The sequence below is a fragment of the Centrocercus urophasianus genome, unplaced genomic scaffold, assembly GCF_019232065.1.
Source record: "Centrocercus urophasianus isolate 14NV4802_14NV808 unplaced genomic scaffold, USGS_Curo_1.0 seq_10, whole genome shotgun sequence".
Lineage (NCBI taxonomy): Eukaryota > Metazoa > Chordata > Aves > Galliformes > Phasianidae > Centrocercus > Centrocercus urophasianus.
Genome location: NW_024884142.1, coordinates 27,888,290 through 27,903,830, shown reverse-complemented (window position 1 = coordinate 27,903,830; position 15,541 = coordinate 27,888,290). Strand labels below are relative to the sequence as shown.

Here is a 15,541-nt window from a genome sequence, read left to right as displayed (position 1 = left end):
TTCAAAATGGTCAGCTCTCAGGTTGTTGCACAGCTGAGCCTGTCTGGGAGCACTGGGTTATATTTGTTATTTTGAAGTTATCTTCATGAAAGCTTGTTTAGACCGTTGAGCTTCAGTGTACATAGATGAATCTTGAATCATCTGTGACAGTCAGAAACCACAGCCAGGTAGGGAGGTAACTGGTTCTAAATTTTCAGTCTGAGAGAGGAATTCAATTCCTCAAATGATATGTTCTGGTTCAGAGGGTTCTTTAGTTCCTGAATGTTCATTATACTGTCTGCTCCAAAGCCAACACTTATTTTCCTGACAGTCATTTAGGTAAAGGCAGCTGTGTCAGAAATCTGGATTCCTTCTACTCTGAGACTGATGCATGTGTCTGATGAATGGAGATAGCTTGCTATCTCTATTTGTGCAGTTAGCATGGCAAAGAGCTTTGCTTGGTTTGGCCACTGATGTGGAAGAAAAGGCACAGAATCTTATTACTTGTGCTAAGGAAGCTACGAAGGGCATTCATGGTATTGCTACCTACCCAGTAGGATAGCATAAGATGTTCAACTGCAGACGTGACAACGGTGAGTAAATACAGACATTCCACTACTTAAATTAATTTCAGTACCTAAACTCCAACTTCTATAGGAAATTGACTCCTCATCTGCAGGGAGTGGGAAGGTTATATGGGGTTTGGTTTGGAAATTTTTGTTTATTGCAGTGGTAATTGAATGTTGAGTGTAAGCTGATGTTAACTATTTTCAACCGAAAAATCACCAAAAATGCTTCTGGTATATCAAGTATGTGAGGTTTTTTTTTGTTGTTGTTGTTGTTGTTTTATTTAAAAGCATAGCAATCTTAGCAGTTTGAAGGGATTTTTCCATGAACCCAGGTACTAAAAGAGCCAGGAACTGAATGTGTCAAGTACTGAATTGCTGGCTCTATGTGTAGCATTTCCTGTTGTTCTTTATTTTTTTCCCCAGTTTTCTCCAGAGAGATGAAGAAAGCACCTGTGACCAGCATTGGATATTTAAAACCTCTTTTACTCAGCGTAGCTAATTTGGAATATGAAAGCTTCCCCTGAGTTCAGCAAAGGCAGCTTAACTTCATAGATTCCTCATTAGTAGTAGTTTCAGCAGAGGCACATACACGAAGTTGACTTCAGGACAGTTTCGCTAGACTAATTTCATTCACATTAACATATTTCTTTGAAAGTGTGGGTGGTTTACGCTTGCTTTTGAATTAAGATCTTTTCTGAAGAAAACCACAGCAAGGTACTTTTCTAAAAAGCTGTCAGAATCTGTAAGAAGTATGTTGCAGATTTCATGCTAACGTAAGACTTGAATGAATATAAAGGGAGAAAAAAAACTGTCATAACTTGTCTCACTGTGAGCTGTAGATGGATATAAGCCTTGACAGTGAGTACAATGGAAGCTGGTTTCAGAGTCCTAGTAGAAATTTTCTGTGAGAACGATCCTTCAGTTAAAATTAGGAAGGGTCTGGAAGGTCATAAATCTATCAGATTTGAAGTATTCTGTTACGGAGTTGCAACTTGGTTTTGCTTATCTTACAATGGGAATGGTGTAAAAAATGATAATCTAATCTGATAAGTACCAAGTTAGGTTTACTGATGTCCTGAGCCATTGGGATTGTCATGTTTCTGTACTGACAAAAAATCTTAATATTTTGTGTGGTGTTAGCTGGTCAGTATGTCTCAGACTAAGTAGTTTCTGCTTTTTGAGGTACTTGGTCTTTTTTAAGGTTATGAGTAGGGATTTCTAATGGGAAGTACTGAGGCTTGTTTTTCTGTAATGCCAAGGGCTAAACTTTTACAGTTTATTACCCTCAGTATAACATTTGGAAGAGAATTGCTTTCAGTGGATAATAAAACACGAGGAGTACACGGATGAATTGTGAAGAAGCTTTGCTGATGTTCAGCATTTCAGAAGTGAAGTTTCCTGGTTTGTAAAGGCACTCTGAGGTTTGCTGGGGCGTACACACCACTCAGGTACAAATTGCAGTGGAGTGAATCAGATCGCTTGCATCCCAGCAAGGTTGTGCAGATTGCCCTCAATAACGGCTCAGCCTAAAGTGTCTGTTTTGGTACAGTTACCCTGGAGTGCTTATGGCTTATGTCATTTGTTGTGGAGTTGGTCAAGTACAGCTGCAGGTCGATGATCATCCATTTATATTTTGTAGTCTTAGAAAAACTATAGTTATTAGGAGTAACATTTTTTAAAGCATCTTTTAAATTTCCATGCCCCTTTCAAGACAACCTTTCTCCCCCCCCCTCACCCTCCTTGATGCAGTGACTGACAATAAGGGAGGCTGCTCTCAGAGGAGTACCAAGTATTTGTTTGGAATTTAGAGGGTTGACCTAGGAGTGGTAGAACTGCTTATATTCATTCCTTCAGAAAGCTCTCAGTAAACCATTCTTGTCTGCTCCCTGAGAAGATTTCAGGTTGTGTGACAGTGGGAGAAAGAAATCCTCAGTTTGTGGGCAGAATAATATAATCACATGTGCCTTAACTAAGCTACTAGAAAGTATGTAGTTTAGGGTTAAAGGCAAAATAGCCAAGTAAATAACCTGGCAAACCACAGAGTTAAACAACTTTATTTGGCTGTTTTACAGCTTTGTGGAATCTTTCTTGCTCTTAATCAGTCTGTCCTTTTCCTGTGAAAGGTAGATATACTCTAAACAAGGCTTCATCTAGCAGGCACAGCAAGATGTGAAGGGAATGTCAGGTGGTGGAGCTTGCCCAGGTTCAAACATCAGTGCAAGAGCAGATGCAGGTTCCTTGGACTTCAATGTGGAAAGGTAAGGAGATTCTGTTCTGGCTAGTATGGCTGTCAGGGCCTCTTCATCTTGGTAGGAATTTTAGAAGAACGGCGCGTAGAGAGTAGGAGCACAAGAGAGCTAGGGAAGTCTGAAGTACCCCTGTAAGAAAAGATGTTTCAAACATAGTGAAACAGCAAAACTAAATGAATAAATACTGTTAGTGTGCATAACACTATTTCAAATGTCCTGCTCTGAGAGGTGAGTGTGATACCCTGCAGCTGATAATTGCAAACCTACTGTTTTGAAGTGATGGACTAATAGCCACAAAAAAGCAAGAGGCAGTCCTGAATATCTGCTGTGCCTGTTCTAGTGCCTGACCTGTTCTTCAGTACAGATGAAGAGTTAGTCCATTCTTTTTACAGTTATTAAATGAATATGCTTCTCACTGCTCTTAACAATCCTAGAAAAGTTAAGTAGAAGTGAAGAAGTATGAACTTCATAGGGCTTCATATACCTAGGGATTTCATAGGGCTTTCAATACCTAAAGGGGGCTTACAGAAGGGAGGGAAATCAACTCTTTGAAAGGGTTGATATGTATAGGATGAGGGGAAATTGTTTTAAGTTGAGGGAGGGGAGATTTAGGTTGGACATCAGGGGGAAATTCTTTACCCAGAGAGTGGTGAGGTGCTGGAACAGGCTGCCCAGAGAGGTTGTGGATGCCCCGTCCTTGGAGGTGTTCAAGGCCAGGTTGCATGGGGCCCTGGGCAGCCTGGTCTGGTATTAAATGTGGAGGTTGGTAGCCCTGCTTGTGGCAGGGGGTTGGAGATTCATGATCCTTGAGGTCCCTTCCAACCCTGGCCATTCTGTGATTCATGAGGCCTCCATAATGAGTGATGTTTAGGGAACGTGGTGCTTGTAGTGAAGCCTGCGCATGGAGTCTTGATTTGCACACCTTAGTGCAGGGCAAACAGTGACTGAGAACAGTTGGAAACCTGGGAAGCTGCAGTGACCCAAAGCCCACTTAGCAGCCCCTGTAGAGATCTCAGTTTGAGAATTACCTGAAGGGTTCCCAAATACAACACATGGTTCCTGCATAGGTTTGCTTTTTTTTTTTTCTTGCTTTTTTTTTTTTTTTTTCCATCTGGAGAGGTGTCCAATGCAAGCCCAGCATCCTGTGGGAGAGAAGTGACAGAGCATTTCTTGGGACTAGGTTGGGATGCTGTTAAACATTAGGTAGCACAGGTCGCACAGGTGTGTGTATTCTGCACCAGAGACATGCTCAGAAATGAAGCTCTTTGCATTGATCATTATGAGCTTCTGCAGGATTGCCAGCAAGAAGGCTGGTAGACTTTAGTCTGAAGATGTTCATTTTTAACTTGCAGCAAAGTTTACATTTTTTTATGCCAGAAAATAAACTGTCAGATGCAAAAGCCTGTACCAGGTGATAAAGCAGCTAGAAATGGCAAATATATTCTGTCTTATCTTATTCCAAGCTTCGTTTTGTCAGGATTCTCTCTCCTTACTAAGATCAAGAGGAAAGAGGATCAAGAATAAATGAGGCTTTGTGCATCCTGAGTGCTCATGGACAACACACAGAAGCATTTGTTTCATAGGCAGCCTTCAGTGGGGAAAAGTCAGTTTCTCTGCAGGTGAGTAGTTATTTTTGAAGACTCAATAGGAGATGGGAATGTTGCTGACTGTGGAAGGAATGGGAGACAAAGCATCCAGTGGAGATGGGGTTGTATGTTCTAAGTTTTTGGTGACATGCAGGTGAGCAGCTCTGAACTAAAACACCTTGTGCTGTGTGCAGAGATGTCTCCTTATGACCAGAACTGCTTCTCCAGATAATCTGTGACCTCGTTTCCTTCTTTGTGCTGGCTTTTTCCTCTGGGCATCAGAGAACGAGAGGGGAGAGCCACTACTGTTACATCTAGCTTGACTTCTCCAGACCCAATGACCAACTAAAGTTTAAAATAAAAAAAAAAGAAAAAAAAGAAAAGGAAGAGGAATTGTGCATTGGTGCTTGCTGCTGTGGTCCAGCAGAATCCTCAGACAGGCAGACTTTTCAGAATTAAGACCAAGTGGTATGCCAGGTTTCCTGAACATAAATTATCCCAGAAATACGCTGGGTGTAAAGTATACATGACAGTGTGGTGATAGGTTGGTACTCAGTTACAGTTTTACCATATCCAAAGTGGTGGATGGTAATGATCAGTGGCATTTACTACTGTGCCTAAACAAATAATATCTTAAGGGTCCAATACATGGCCCTGGGAATCTGTATGATATTAAAGCTGCCTTTCCCCATTTTGATACCTTCATTCTGAAGCAAAATCTGCTTTCTCAAAGGAAAAATTGTTCCCTCTTGTATCTGAAACACACTGAACCCAACTTCAGGTTTATCTAAAGCCTGCCATTTCTGTGCAATGTAAAGAGCTACCTTAAATTCATCTGTTGAAACTTCAAATCTCAATCATTACAATTCTTGAAGGGAAAAAATACCAGAAGCAAGGTGTACAGAGTACCTGAAACTTGGGAGATAAGAGCAAATATTCACAGCTCCTTAAGGGGAAGGAAATATAATTCCTTACAGTTTGAGAAGAAAGATGGTTTTAAGATAATTTTCATATTAACGTGCCCATTTACTAGTATATACTTAGAAATATTTATGTATCTCTGAAAGAGGAGGCTTCATGCCTACCTTATGTTTAAAGTAGTCTCTTTTTATACTTCAGTGTAATAACAGATTCGCCGGGTAGTTTATGTAGCAGCAAGTCATTCAGTCACAAATAAGCAACTGATTTAGAAAGTGTCACTACTGAATGATAGTATTCCCTCATACACTCTCAGTTCCTGTTAGCTCCAGTGTTTCCCAGCTAGAATACTAGTTACCTAAAATAAAAAGCCAAACTTTCAGTAGTGCAGAAATTTGATACTTAAATTGGTAAATAGAGCAGGCTGTGTTCTAGGTGAAACGTTCTCGTGGTCTGAATTCACTTATTCAGATGAAATTATCAGCTTCTAAGAAACATGGTTCTAACTCCTTCAACTAGTCATACATTTAACCATAGAACACCTTTAGCTATCTCTTCCCATGTGCTGAATTCGTAACTTGTCCTGCTTTCATACAGTTCCTCTTACCTGCTAAGTATGTGTTCTCTTTCCCCAGAGGAGCGCTGTAGGGAACACCACCGTGCAGGTGGTGAGATGCAGCGTAACCAGGAGCTAAGTTGGTAATCATCTGGGAGAAGTCGCAAGTAACTGTTCTCTGTGGCTCAGAAGAGAGACTTAGCAAGGTATGTGTGCTGACAGGTCTGTGGAGGGATCGTGGTCTCCTTCAGACGCACCATTGCTGCCGGAACTAAAAGTGGTGTATAGCTGTAACGCCGTAGTACCACTGGTCTATTTGATATTCCAGCAGTTTGGGGAACAAATGGTTTGGCATACCTTCAGGAACTTTGGCAGCTGCTGTCTGATGAGGGCAACATTGATCAGCTATCAGCTGTAGAGAAGCCTGGCTTTGCAGAACCTGCTGTTGAGCCTGACTTCTTAAATTTTCTCATAAAAACTTCTATGCTTTACCATGGGGCTTTGTGCTCAATTTATACATAACTATTAATATTGACAAATTACCCACATGCATCAAGAAGTTTCTTCAAAAAGCTTCAAAACTCATCCTTGTGTACGAGGAGAAGTAAGTCTCTCTTCAGGCTTACACAGGATCATCTTGTGCATCAGTCTGTTAGCATAAGAGAATTTTTATGCTTCTGTCATAGCCCCATATTCTTGCCAGGAAAAATTAACATGTATGTCCCGTTATTATTTTTATCTCTAGCCATTCTAAAAATGCCATTTTTTTTGCTGTACATGAAAGAAACATGTCCAATATACTGCATACATCCTCAGTCAACGAATGGTGATCAAAGCAGCCTGGGTTATGCAGCTAGCACTAACCATTTCCGTGAAGTGTTTGATGAAAGACTTAGCTGAAGCGCAAATTATTTTTTTGGAGGCTGATAATTAATGTTGTTTAGCTCTTACCCTGCACCGTTCCTAAATGCTTCATGTTCTCAGAGAAACCGGTTGCTCGAACTAAAAATATCCCTCCGGAATGCTGACCTAACAAAAACACTTCAGGCATCTGCTGTTGTACCTACAAAAGCTAAAGCAGTGCACGTCAGGGTACCAGCTTCCTTCTCACTACTTAAAAGAAAAAAAGCCCTCTGTGTCAGGGTTTACGTGATCAACAGCAGGAGGCGTAACAGATTTTATCAGTAGAAAGCCTTCCCTGATACAAGGTGACAATCTTTAGCTGCACTGAGGCTTTTTTCCACTTTAACAAGTCCTGTGTGTTGACTAAAACTCAGTTATGTGAAGACTTAAAGTTGGAATTTTTTCACTGTTTGAATGGGGAGAGGAAAATAAAAACAAATAAACAAAAAAAACCCCTGAAGTTGTGTACAAATAAAACAATAATTCATAATCTAAAATAGAAAAGATACATTCAAGTGCATTGAGGGGGACAAGAACTAAAGCACCATTTTTAACCAAGGCACCTGGGCAACTAATAAAAATTGTGGAAGTTCTGTTGCCTGCTGCTGCCTCTCTCTACTCCAGCACTACAAAGCAAGAGATAATAGATCTGGAAATGACAAAGGGAGCAACAAAGGTGTCTGAAAGTACCAAGGTGCTCTCTTGAAGAAAAATTAATGATGTAAGATAAAAATGCCAAAAAATCAGTTCATTTTCTAAAGGGTGGCTTGCTGAGGAGGTTAATTTTGTACAATTATAAGCAGCAATTGTGCTGCGTAAGAAATTATATTTTTTACTAACAATAATTTCACAATACTAAATGAAAGTTGTTGAGCCATTCATAATGCACTGTCATCCTCACAAGCAGAATTAAGTGGTGGGATGCCTTTCTGTGTGACTTTCGTGGGTGTTTATGCTCATGGTTCAAAAACCAACTTGAAACTCAGGAAAAAAATTCCTTTTCAGGATATGCCCAAGATTCAAATCGGAGTCAAAGAATGTTCTGGGAAAGTATTCTATTCTTTCTATGCTTTTATAACTCTTTCCTAGGTATCCCCTGTTGACCATCATCACAAGCAGGATGCTCACTTGGGTGAACATTTGCTGATCCAGCACAGCTGTTTTATGTGTCTGTTGAGTATCTGTTGTGAAAAACTTGCACTGCACTTTGAATCCTACAGGTCTCATCTTATTTACGAGAGGCACAGGTGCTGCCTCACTTAGCAGTGTTTACCAGAAGTGCACGTCATGTTATGAATGCTTTCTTGACACTTTTTAATTCAGCAGAATTGAGAGAATGTGGCTCAGGTTCCTCCTCAAATGTGAGAATTTCACTCATTAACCACCAAGCTGTCAGTGGAAACAAACTCAGGATGTGACATACTTTGTGGAAATAGTTATCTTTCCAGGGCAGGATTTTCTTTAAACCCCATTGTAAACAGATAATTTCATTCAGATTGAACTCTTAAGCATGTGTTATAGCATTCTTTTAACTATTTCCATTAGTACAGCTCTTCTTTTGCAATTTTTTTTTGCAAATTCTCAAATCCAGCCACTATGAAAAATGAAAAAAATCCTCAATATGAAGTTAAATTCCATACCTAAACAGCTTATCTCTTGCTCTTATACTACACAAACTGGAGATTATACCTTTGCCAAACATTTACCACAAGCCTAATGTTAATTTCTTCAAGCATTTATGTAGTGTCTCCTCTACAGGTCTAATGCCTCTCTTTACAGATATTCTCTGTTGGGGTTTTTTTGGGGGGGACGGTTTTGTGGGGTTTTTTTTGGCCTATATTTCTTTCTTTATTTCTTGTGGTCTGTAAATTATTGCCTTCTGCAGCCACTTTGCAGATTTCCACTCTACATCCTTGTTTTAATGTCCCATAAACTACTATTTGTCAGAGGACAAACCAATAATCTAATATACCCTGTTCTTCTCTCTGTTATTTAAAAGACAAACTGTGCAGATCAGTGATGTTTTGGGACATTTCACCTATCTTAGCAAATTTTTCCTTTCTTTCTGACATTTTGTTCTCCCAAAGCAGCTCTCCTTCCCTGTTCTTCTGAAGACAATTCATGTGGGATTTTGCCCAGTAATCTAAGGGCTCTGTTGCTGTGTCCAGAGGTTACCTTCTGCCCTGGGTTATCCCTATCCAATTTAATCTTGTAATATTGTGGATCAACTCATGGTTGGAGATTGTACTCGTCCAGGAAGCAAAGGTAGGAGCCCAGTCTCATGGTGGGCAGCACACGATCACACAAACAATGAGTGCAGGTCTGTATAGACAGTGCAGGGAGCTGACCCTCAAAAGGCTGTAAATCTGATTATTAGCAGACTGTTAACTCAGTAACAGACAAATGCACATGACTGCATTTATAACAGTAGAACCAGTTTTGTTTACCTGAATGCTAATAATTACCCGAATTCATGAGCTGAAACAGTAATTTGGTGGACATTCTTAAAGTTTTAATCTGAAAAGTTGAATTCCCTATTCATGCTTAATTTTTTGGGGATCTGAGTCTGTTCACATTTCTTTCCTATTTGCTGAATATTCTTTTGAAATTTATTTCAAGAAAGCTTTCTGCTGAAAAGTTGAAGTTAAAAATTGAAGTGAATCCTTCAATTTCAGCTTCTGGAAAGGATCCACAGAAATTATCAGGGACTTGTGGGAAATATGCATAAGGGAAAACTAATTCCTGACAGGTTAGATATGAAGGATTGTATGATACAAGTTAGCCTCCACAGCCTTATCCTTGAGAAAAACAAGTTGATTTGAGAAGGAGACATTATAGACTGAAGACAAAAACAAAAAGAAAACCTGAAAGGCAAAAACAGACTGTATGCAGAGTAAATTAAATGCAGTCTGCCTATGTGAATCTGTACTTACAGCTTGCTGCCTAAGGAAACATATAAGATTAAACTAAAACACAAAAACAACAAAAAACAATCTCATTTTGTTAAATAGGGTTTCTGTTTTTCTGGAAAGCAAAACTCCTCAGTGTTTTTCAGCGTAGCAGAAGTCAGGCATGGGTTGTAGAGGGTGGCCGGAGCTGCACTGTGGTGGAGCAGAATGGGGTAAAGCAGGTTGTGGCACTACGTGGCCAACAGAACAAAACTGAATTGAGGAAAATCTTGAGTCTTCTCAGATGGCGAGGTGCAATTACTGCCAAATAGAAATGTGGCAGTTTTATGTGAAATAAACATATGGTTGAACTTTGAATCTGTAATTTAAAAGAAACTTTTACATAAAGTACAGAACTCAGATAGAAGCAGAATCCGACTTCTTTTCCTGGCTGCTGCTGGTTTGCTTTGAGAGTCACTTCCTATGTCCCAGATACATTATGCTAGTCATCACATCTCTATGAAATACTTTAAATGTTACACATTTTAAAGAGTTATTCCTTATTAAAAGCATTAAAAAAAAAAAAAGACAAACAATCCCAGGAAGTTAAACTGAGAGGGTCAGGTTAGAAGGCGGTAAATATGCATATTCTGAGGAAGATTAATTTCCTCTGGACAGGCTGTACAGAGCCTTGCTGTGAATGTGCACCTTATTTGTGTGGGTTTTTTTTTTTTTGTTTTTTTTTTTTTTTTTTTTTTTTTTTAATGCCTAATAGAAAACATGTGGACTGGCATGAAATAATACTGTGCAGGCACTCTTAAAGAAATCCAATCCTGCCTGGGGCTTGTGCCAGGCTCTCTGAGAAAGGTCAGCGTGCTGAAGTCAGACTGCAGCATTTCACCTGATGCGGAGGTCAAGGGAAGTATTGCATAAAATGACAACCATCTGAGGGATGTATCTGAAAGCTATTTTCAGCTTTCGTTTTCTAGATATTGACTCATGTTCCCAGTGACAGCTTTTCTTGCATGGAGAGTTACAGGCTTTCCCTGTGGATTTGTGAACATGGCTTGTCTTCTCAACAGCACTTTTCCACGTGTCCTTTGCCTAAATATGCCTGTATGGGTTGTACACCATATAAAAGGCAACACCAGCTTCTCAAGATAACTCAGAAATAAGCAGGTGTTTCTGGCTGAAGAGGCTTTCTCATATTTGTAGCCCAGAAGCCCTTCCTGCTGTGATTTCCCAGGAGCAGCTGCTGAGGCGCCTGTATGTGTGCAATGACCAATCTTCCCTCAGCTGCAGTCATAACTTGAAGCTTCCAGAGCTGGGATAACCACAGTGCTGACAAGAACATTCAGGCAGCGTGGGAACTCGTGACTTGCTCCGCACCAGAGGGCTGTTATTAACGTGAAGATGGCTTGAAGCCTTCCTCAGCAGCAATAAACTACATTCCAAACAAGGCGTTCCGTCTCGACTCCACACGCTCAGTGACTTCTGGGGGGAACTGAGCGACGCGCGCACACCTGGGCGGGGCGGGAAGTGCAGGATCCGCCTCCCCCGCCGTCAACAAGATGGCGGCCGTGGCGCCGCCCAGGGTCCTGTCACGTGCCGCCGCCGGCGGAAGCGGCGCGGCCTCCCCCGCTGGCTGGGAGCCGGCTCGGCGGCGCCATGGGCTGGCTGCGGGCGGCCGGCGAGAGGCTGCGGCAGCGGGTGCGGGGCGCGGAGGCTCTGCGGGAGACCTGCCGGCAGTACCCGCTCTTCTGCTGCCTGCTGCTGGGGCTGGCCGCCGCCACCCTGCTTCTTAACCGGTAATCCGGCCGGGGGGAGGGGCGCGGTGCTGTGAGCCGTGCGGTGGCGGTTCTTCCTGACCGCGCTGTAGCCCGCCCTGTGCCGAGGAACGCCGATGTGTGTACACATGTGAAGGGAAACGTCGTCTTTCCTTGTTTTTTGTAAGGTACCTTCACGTTCTGATGATCTTCTGGTCGTTTGTGGCTGGTGTCGTCACCTTCTACTGCTCGCTGGGACCGGACTCCCTCCTGCCCAACATTCTGTACACTATCAAATACAAGCCCAAGGTAAGTACGCGTTCCTCTGCGCTTTTGAGGCAATGTGCGTGGATGGCAGTTCGTGTGCAGTCCTACTTTCAAAGTATTAGACATCAATACCACTTATATCTACATGCTGACGGGTCTTGTGGCACAAGTGTGGATTTCTCGTGCATAATCCCGTCAAATCTACAGATAGGTCCCTAAAGGTTGTTGCTGGAAGCGTTGCTGGATGTGGCTTTTTAACCATTTCACTAATTTTTCATTTGGCATTTCAGTAGTAAGTAGCTTAGAAAGTACTTAGTAGCATATTACTTTATGAATGCTTTTTTTTTTAAAGATCCCTTTCCTTTTGGTAGCCAAACTACAGTTTTATTGGTTGTAGTCAAACTTCTTTTAGTGGTGCTAAACTCCATGGGAAAAAAAAAAAAAGGTTTCTATAGGAGAGAAGGGGACAGACTCTTTATCAAGGTCCGTGATAGTGGAACAAGGGAAATGGCTTTAAGCTCAAAGAGGGTAGATTTAGGTTCGACATAAGGAAAAAGTCTTTCACGGTGATGGTGGTGAGGCAGTGGAACAGGTTGCCCAGAGATGTGGTGGGTGCCCCATCCCTGGGGACTTTCAAAGTGTGGTTGGATCAAGTCCCAGGCAACCTGATCTAAGTGTGGGTGTCCCTGTTCATTTGCTGGGGAGTTGGGCTACACAGTCTTTAAGGGTCTCTTACAACTCTAAGGATTCTATGATTCTATTTTATGAAATCCCTGTTTCTGTCTTCAGGACTCCAAGCAAGGCAAGACTTGTAGAGAAACCATTTGTTCTAGTTATAGTCCATCTGACGTATGGGGAGATGACTGGAGATGTGAGGGGTTATCTGTTGTCTTAAACTTTGTTTAGCCAAAGTGCTTTTTCTGTTTGGTTCAGTGGTTTCTCATATTGTACCTTGCTGCCTTGTTTTCCTGCTGGGAAACAGCTTTGTCTTTCTACCACTCAACTCTCTGTAACTGCATACTCTAAAGAGAAATTTATTAATGTATCAGTATATTATGAGAATCGTCATTTCAAAGAATGCAAACTTGTCCAAATATTTTCTTTTAGCAATTGGAATTGCCGGAGCTATTTCCCCATGGTCACAGTTGTGCTGTGTGTGGCAAAGTCAAATGCAAGAGGCACAGGTAAACTAAATGTGTGGCACTGGCAGTCCTGTTATTTCTTACATTTTGTATATGTCAGTGGGAAAACTGCAGTATTGTTGCATCAACTTTTCCATGGTTTCCTACAGACCTGCTTTACTTTTGGAAAACTATCAGCCGTGGCTGGATCTGAAAGTGCCTTCCAAGGTTGATGCGTCCCTGTCAGAGGTAATGGCTGTTTCATTTCTTTAATTCCTTGCAGTTCAGTGGCTTCTTTAACTATGTGTTTCTTAGGCCTATTACTTCTGGCTTGATGAATCAGATGTACTTAGCATGCGTGTTAACTTTTCGTTTAACAATCAAATCAGGAAAATAAAGGCTGGGTGCAGAGAGGCAAGATGGCTTATTTGATAACAGAAACGTGACTGTTCCTGAACAGCACACTTAGAACTTAAGAAACGTCTGTGTATATTGGGAAGTATAGGAGGAAGATCAAGTATAAATAAGTGACTGAAAAACGTCTGATTTCAGTGGATTTCAGCCTGTTGGTTGTTTGAAATATTGGCAGATTAAGAGATTATTTGCTCCAGTTACAAAAATTCTGTGATGATGTTAAATGTGATTGTAGGTGTTTAAAATCGTCAGACAAGCCGTAATGCAACTGATCAAAAAAAGAAGATGCAGGATTTACTCAGAAAGAGTAGCATAATTGCTTTCTTTTTATTAGATTGTAATTCGGGAATTTTGTTTTCTTTTTTTCTCTTCAGAAAATATACAAAGAGCTGTTTTGCTTTAGGATCATTTATTTTTTTCGCTTTGTTGCTGCTTCATGAAGCTCAGTAGATAATCTTCTGTCCTTTTTCAAAGCTAAGAAAATGCACAAACCCTTGGCTGGCTTAGTTTCCGTTTATTTAGAATTTCCCCACTGGAGCTCTGTGGTAAAAGGAGGAATAACTGGCGTGTCACAAGTGAACAAAGCCATACATGTCAGCTCTCACAGCTGAGCGCCCGGTGTGTGAAGCCAACTAAAGCTAACTGTAATTCAGCTCTCTGTGTTCAGAGCATGCCCCTTAACAAGTTGAAAACCAAAACAAACTCACAAAAAAACCAACAGGGGGATAACTTGTTAACTCCATTTAGTTAAACAGCATGACTTCTGTATTTCGTAAGCAATCTTAGCTAGTAAAGTTATTTGTAGCGTGTTACTCGGAAGAGCTGAGTAGATACTTGTAGTTACGTTTCAGGGGTTATCTTTTGTTGGTATACAATGATATTTTGTATTTGACTGCTGTTACTGTAGTTCTGCTTTTACCAAAACAATGTGGGCCTTTTTGTTGGTGGTTTTTCGGTTGTTGTTGCTTTGTTTTCACTTCATTGGCTTCTCTCTGGGCCTACTTTAATTAGCAGCATATATTTGGGTTTTCTGTATCTATATATCTATACATTTCTCATTCCTTTCTCTTCTTTAAGCGCTTAACTGGAGGTTCTGCGCATTCCTGGTGCAGTGCAGCAGAGTCGTAACCTTTGGTGGACCCATATAGACTTCTGTTCACACACTTGAGTCACCTTTTTCACATGCTGTCTGTAATGCTAAATCTTTTGTTGTTCCCTGTTGCAAGTCTTCCCTACTGGTTAAAGGTTCTGCCCACTCTGTGTTCCTTCCTCATCATCCCCTGCACTGGGAATTCAGTTCTTAACATACAGCTGGAACTGGATACCTGCTGAGGGTTGGAAGCAGAGACTGCTCGTGTTTTCTTTTGTGGGTTAGTCACGTGTTAGAGGGAAGCTGATACAGTGAGAAGTGAATTAAGATTAATGAGATTCCAAAGCAGTGTGGAGCTCAGCCTACTTCTGAAAAAGTAGATTCTTCAAGAAATTAGAATAGCTCTGGGTTTTTTAATTCTAGATTAGTGTTTCTACTTCTTCTTTTGCACGTTGAAAAATTTTAGCAATGTTTTCATTTCCAAATGTTTTTAGTTTGAATCGGTTGTATCAGGCATAGATTTTCCCTTGCTTACAGAGAGTGCAATTCAAACTTGAATCAAAAGAAATTCAAATTCTTGTCACAATATATGGATTTTTCACCTCAGATCATGACAACAGTTCATCTTCTTCAGTTTCTTAATTTTCTGCAGCCTTGCCTTTCTTATCTAGCCCCTGTGTTGTTTTGAACAATAAGAGAAACGTGATTGGACTTTCTTCCCTCCCTTCATGGTTACTGTTGTAGTTGAGCTCTGAACTCCCTCAGCCATGCATCTGTCAGTGTTCAATCATTTGGGCTGCATCCTGTTTAAAAAATACTGCATTGACTTCACTATAATTTTGTTTGCAGTTTTTTTTTTTCTATTGCATTTTGCTTCATATTAGTTTTCTGGTATTTTCTTTCTTTTTGAATTGGGATATTTCCATTGGTCAGCTTAATCAAGGTATTACAGATTGCATACAGGAGAATCAAATTCTATTATTCAGTTAATGAGCTCATCTCTGCTTACAAAAGGATATTTGCAAGTCAGACCTACAGAAAGCTGCTGATTTGCTCATGATCAGCATCGTTGTGGAAATGGGCTGGTGAATCAGGGTGCTATCTGTTGATCTCACCAATTTTTCATTCATGTTTAGTTTCTCAGATTCTTGCTCTTAGTATGGGACCAGATTTTTTTCTCTTCTTTTTTCTAGACATGAAAAATGTACAAATGAATGGCATACTTCCTGCCAGCC

The 15,541-nt window shown here is 40.9% G+C and overlaps 1 protein-coding gene and 1 long non-coding RNA gene across 3 annotated transcripts in view; both read left to right on the top strand.

Annotated features, from left to right (window-relative positions):
• Positions 1-897: 897 nt before the first annotated feature.
• On the top strand, positions 898-8,547 carry LOC122166372. The gene is made up of 3 exons (XR_006170785.1): positions 898-2,806; positions 4,275-4,416; positions 5,937-8,547. It is a non-coding gene; the product is annotated as an uncharacterized LOC122166372 (long non-coding RNA).
• Positions 8,548-11,347: 2,800 nt separating this feature from the next.
• Positions 11,348-15,541, top strand: part of SNX14 (sorting nexin 14) — a 48,528-nt gene continuing 44,334 nt past the window's right edge. The window contains exons 1-4 of one of the 2 annotated variants that reach the window (XM_042822531.1): positions 11,348-11,456; positions 11,603-11,723; positions 12,789-12,865; positions 12,973-13,051. In XM_042822531.1, coding sequence (XP_042678465.1) covers positions 11,619-11,723; positions 12,789-12,865; positions 12,973-13,051 — 261 coding nt within the window. In that variant the 5' untranslated portion in view covers positions 11,348-11,456; positions 11,603-11,618. The remainder of the gene's footprint in view (positions 11,457-11,602; positions 11,724-12,788; positions 12,866-12,972; positions 13,052-15,541) is intronic. The other variant, XM_042822616.1, reaches the window with a different exon arrangement.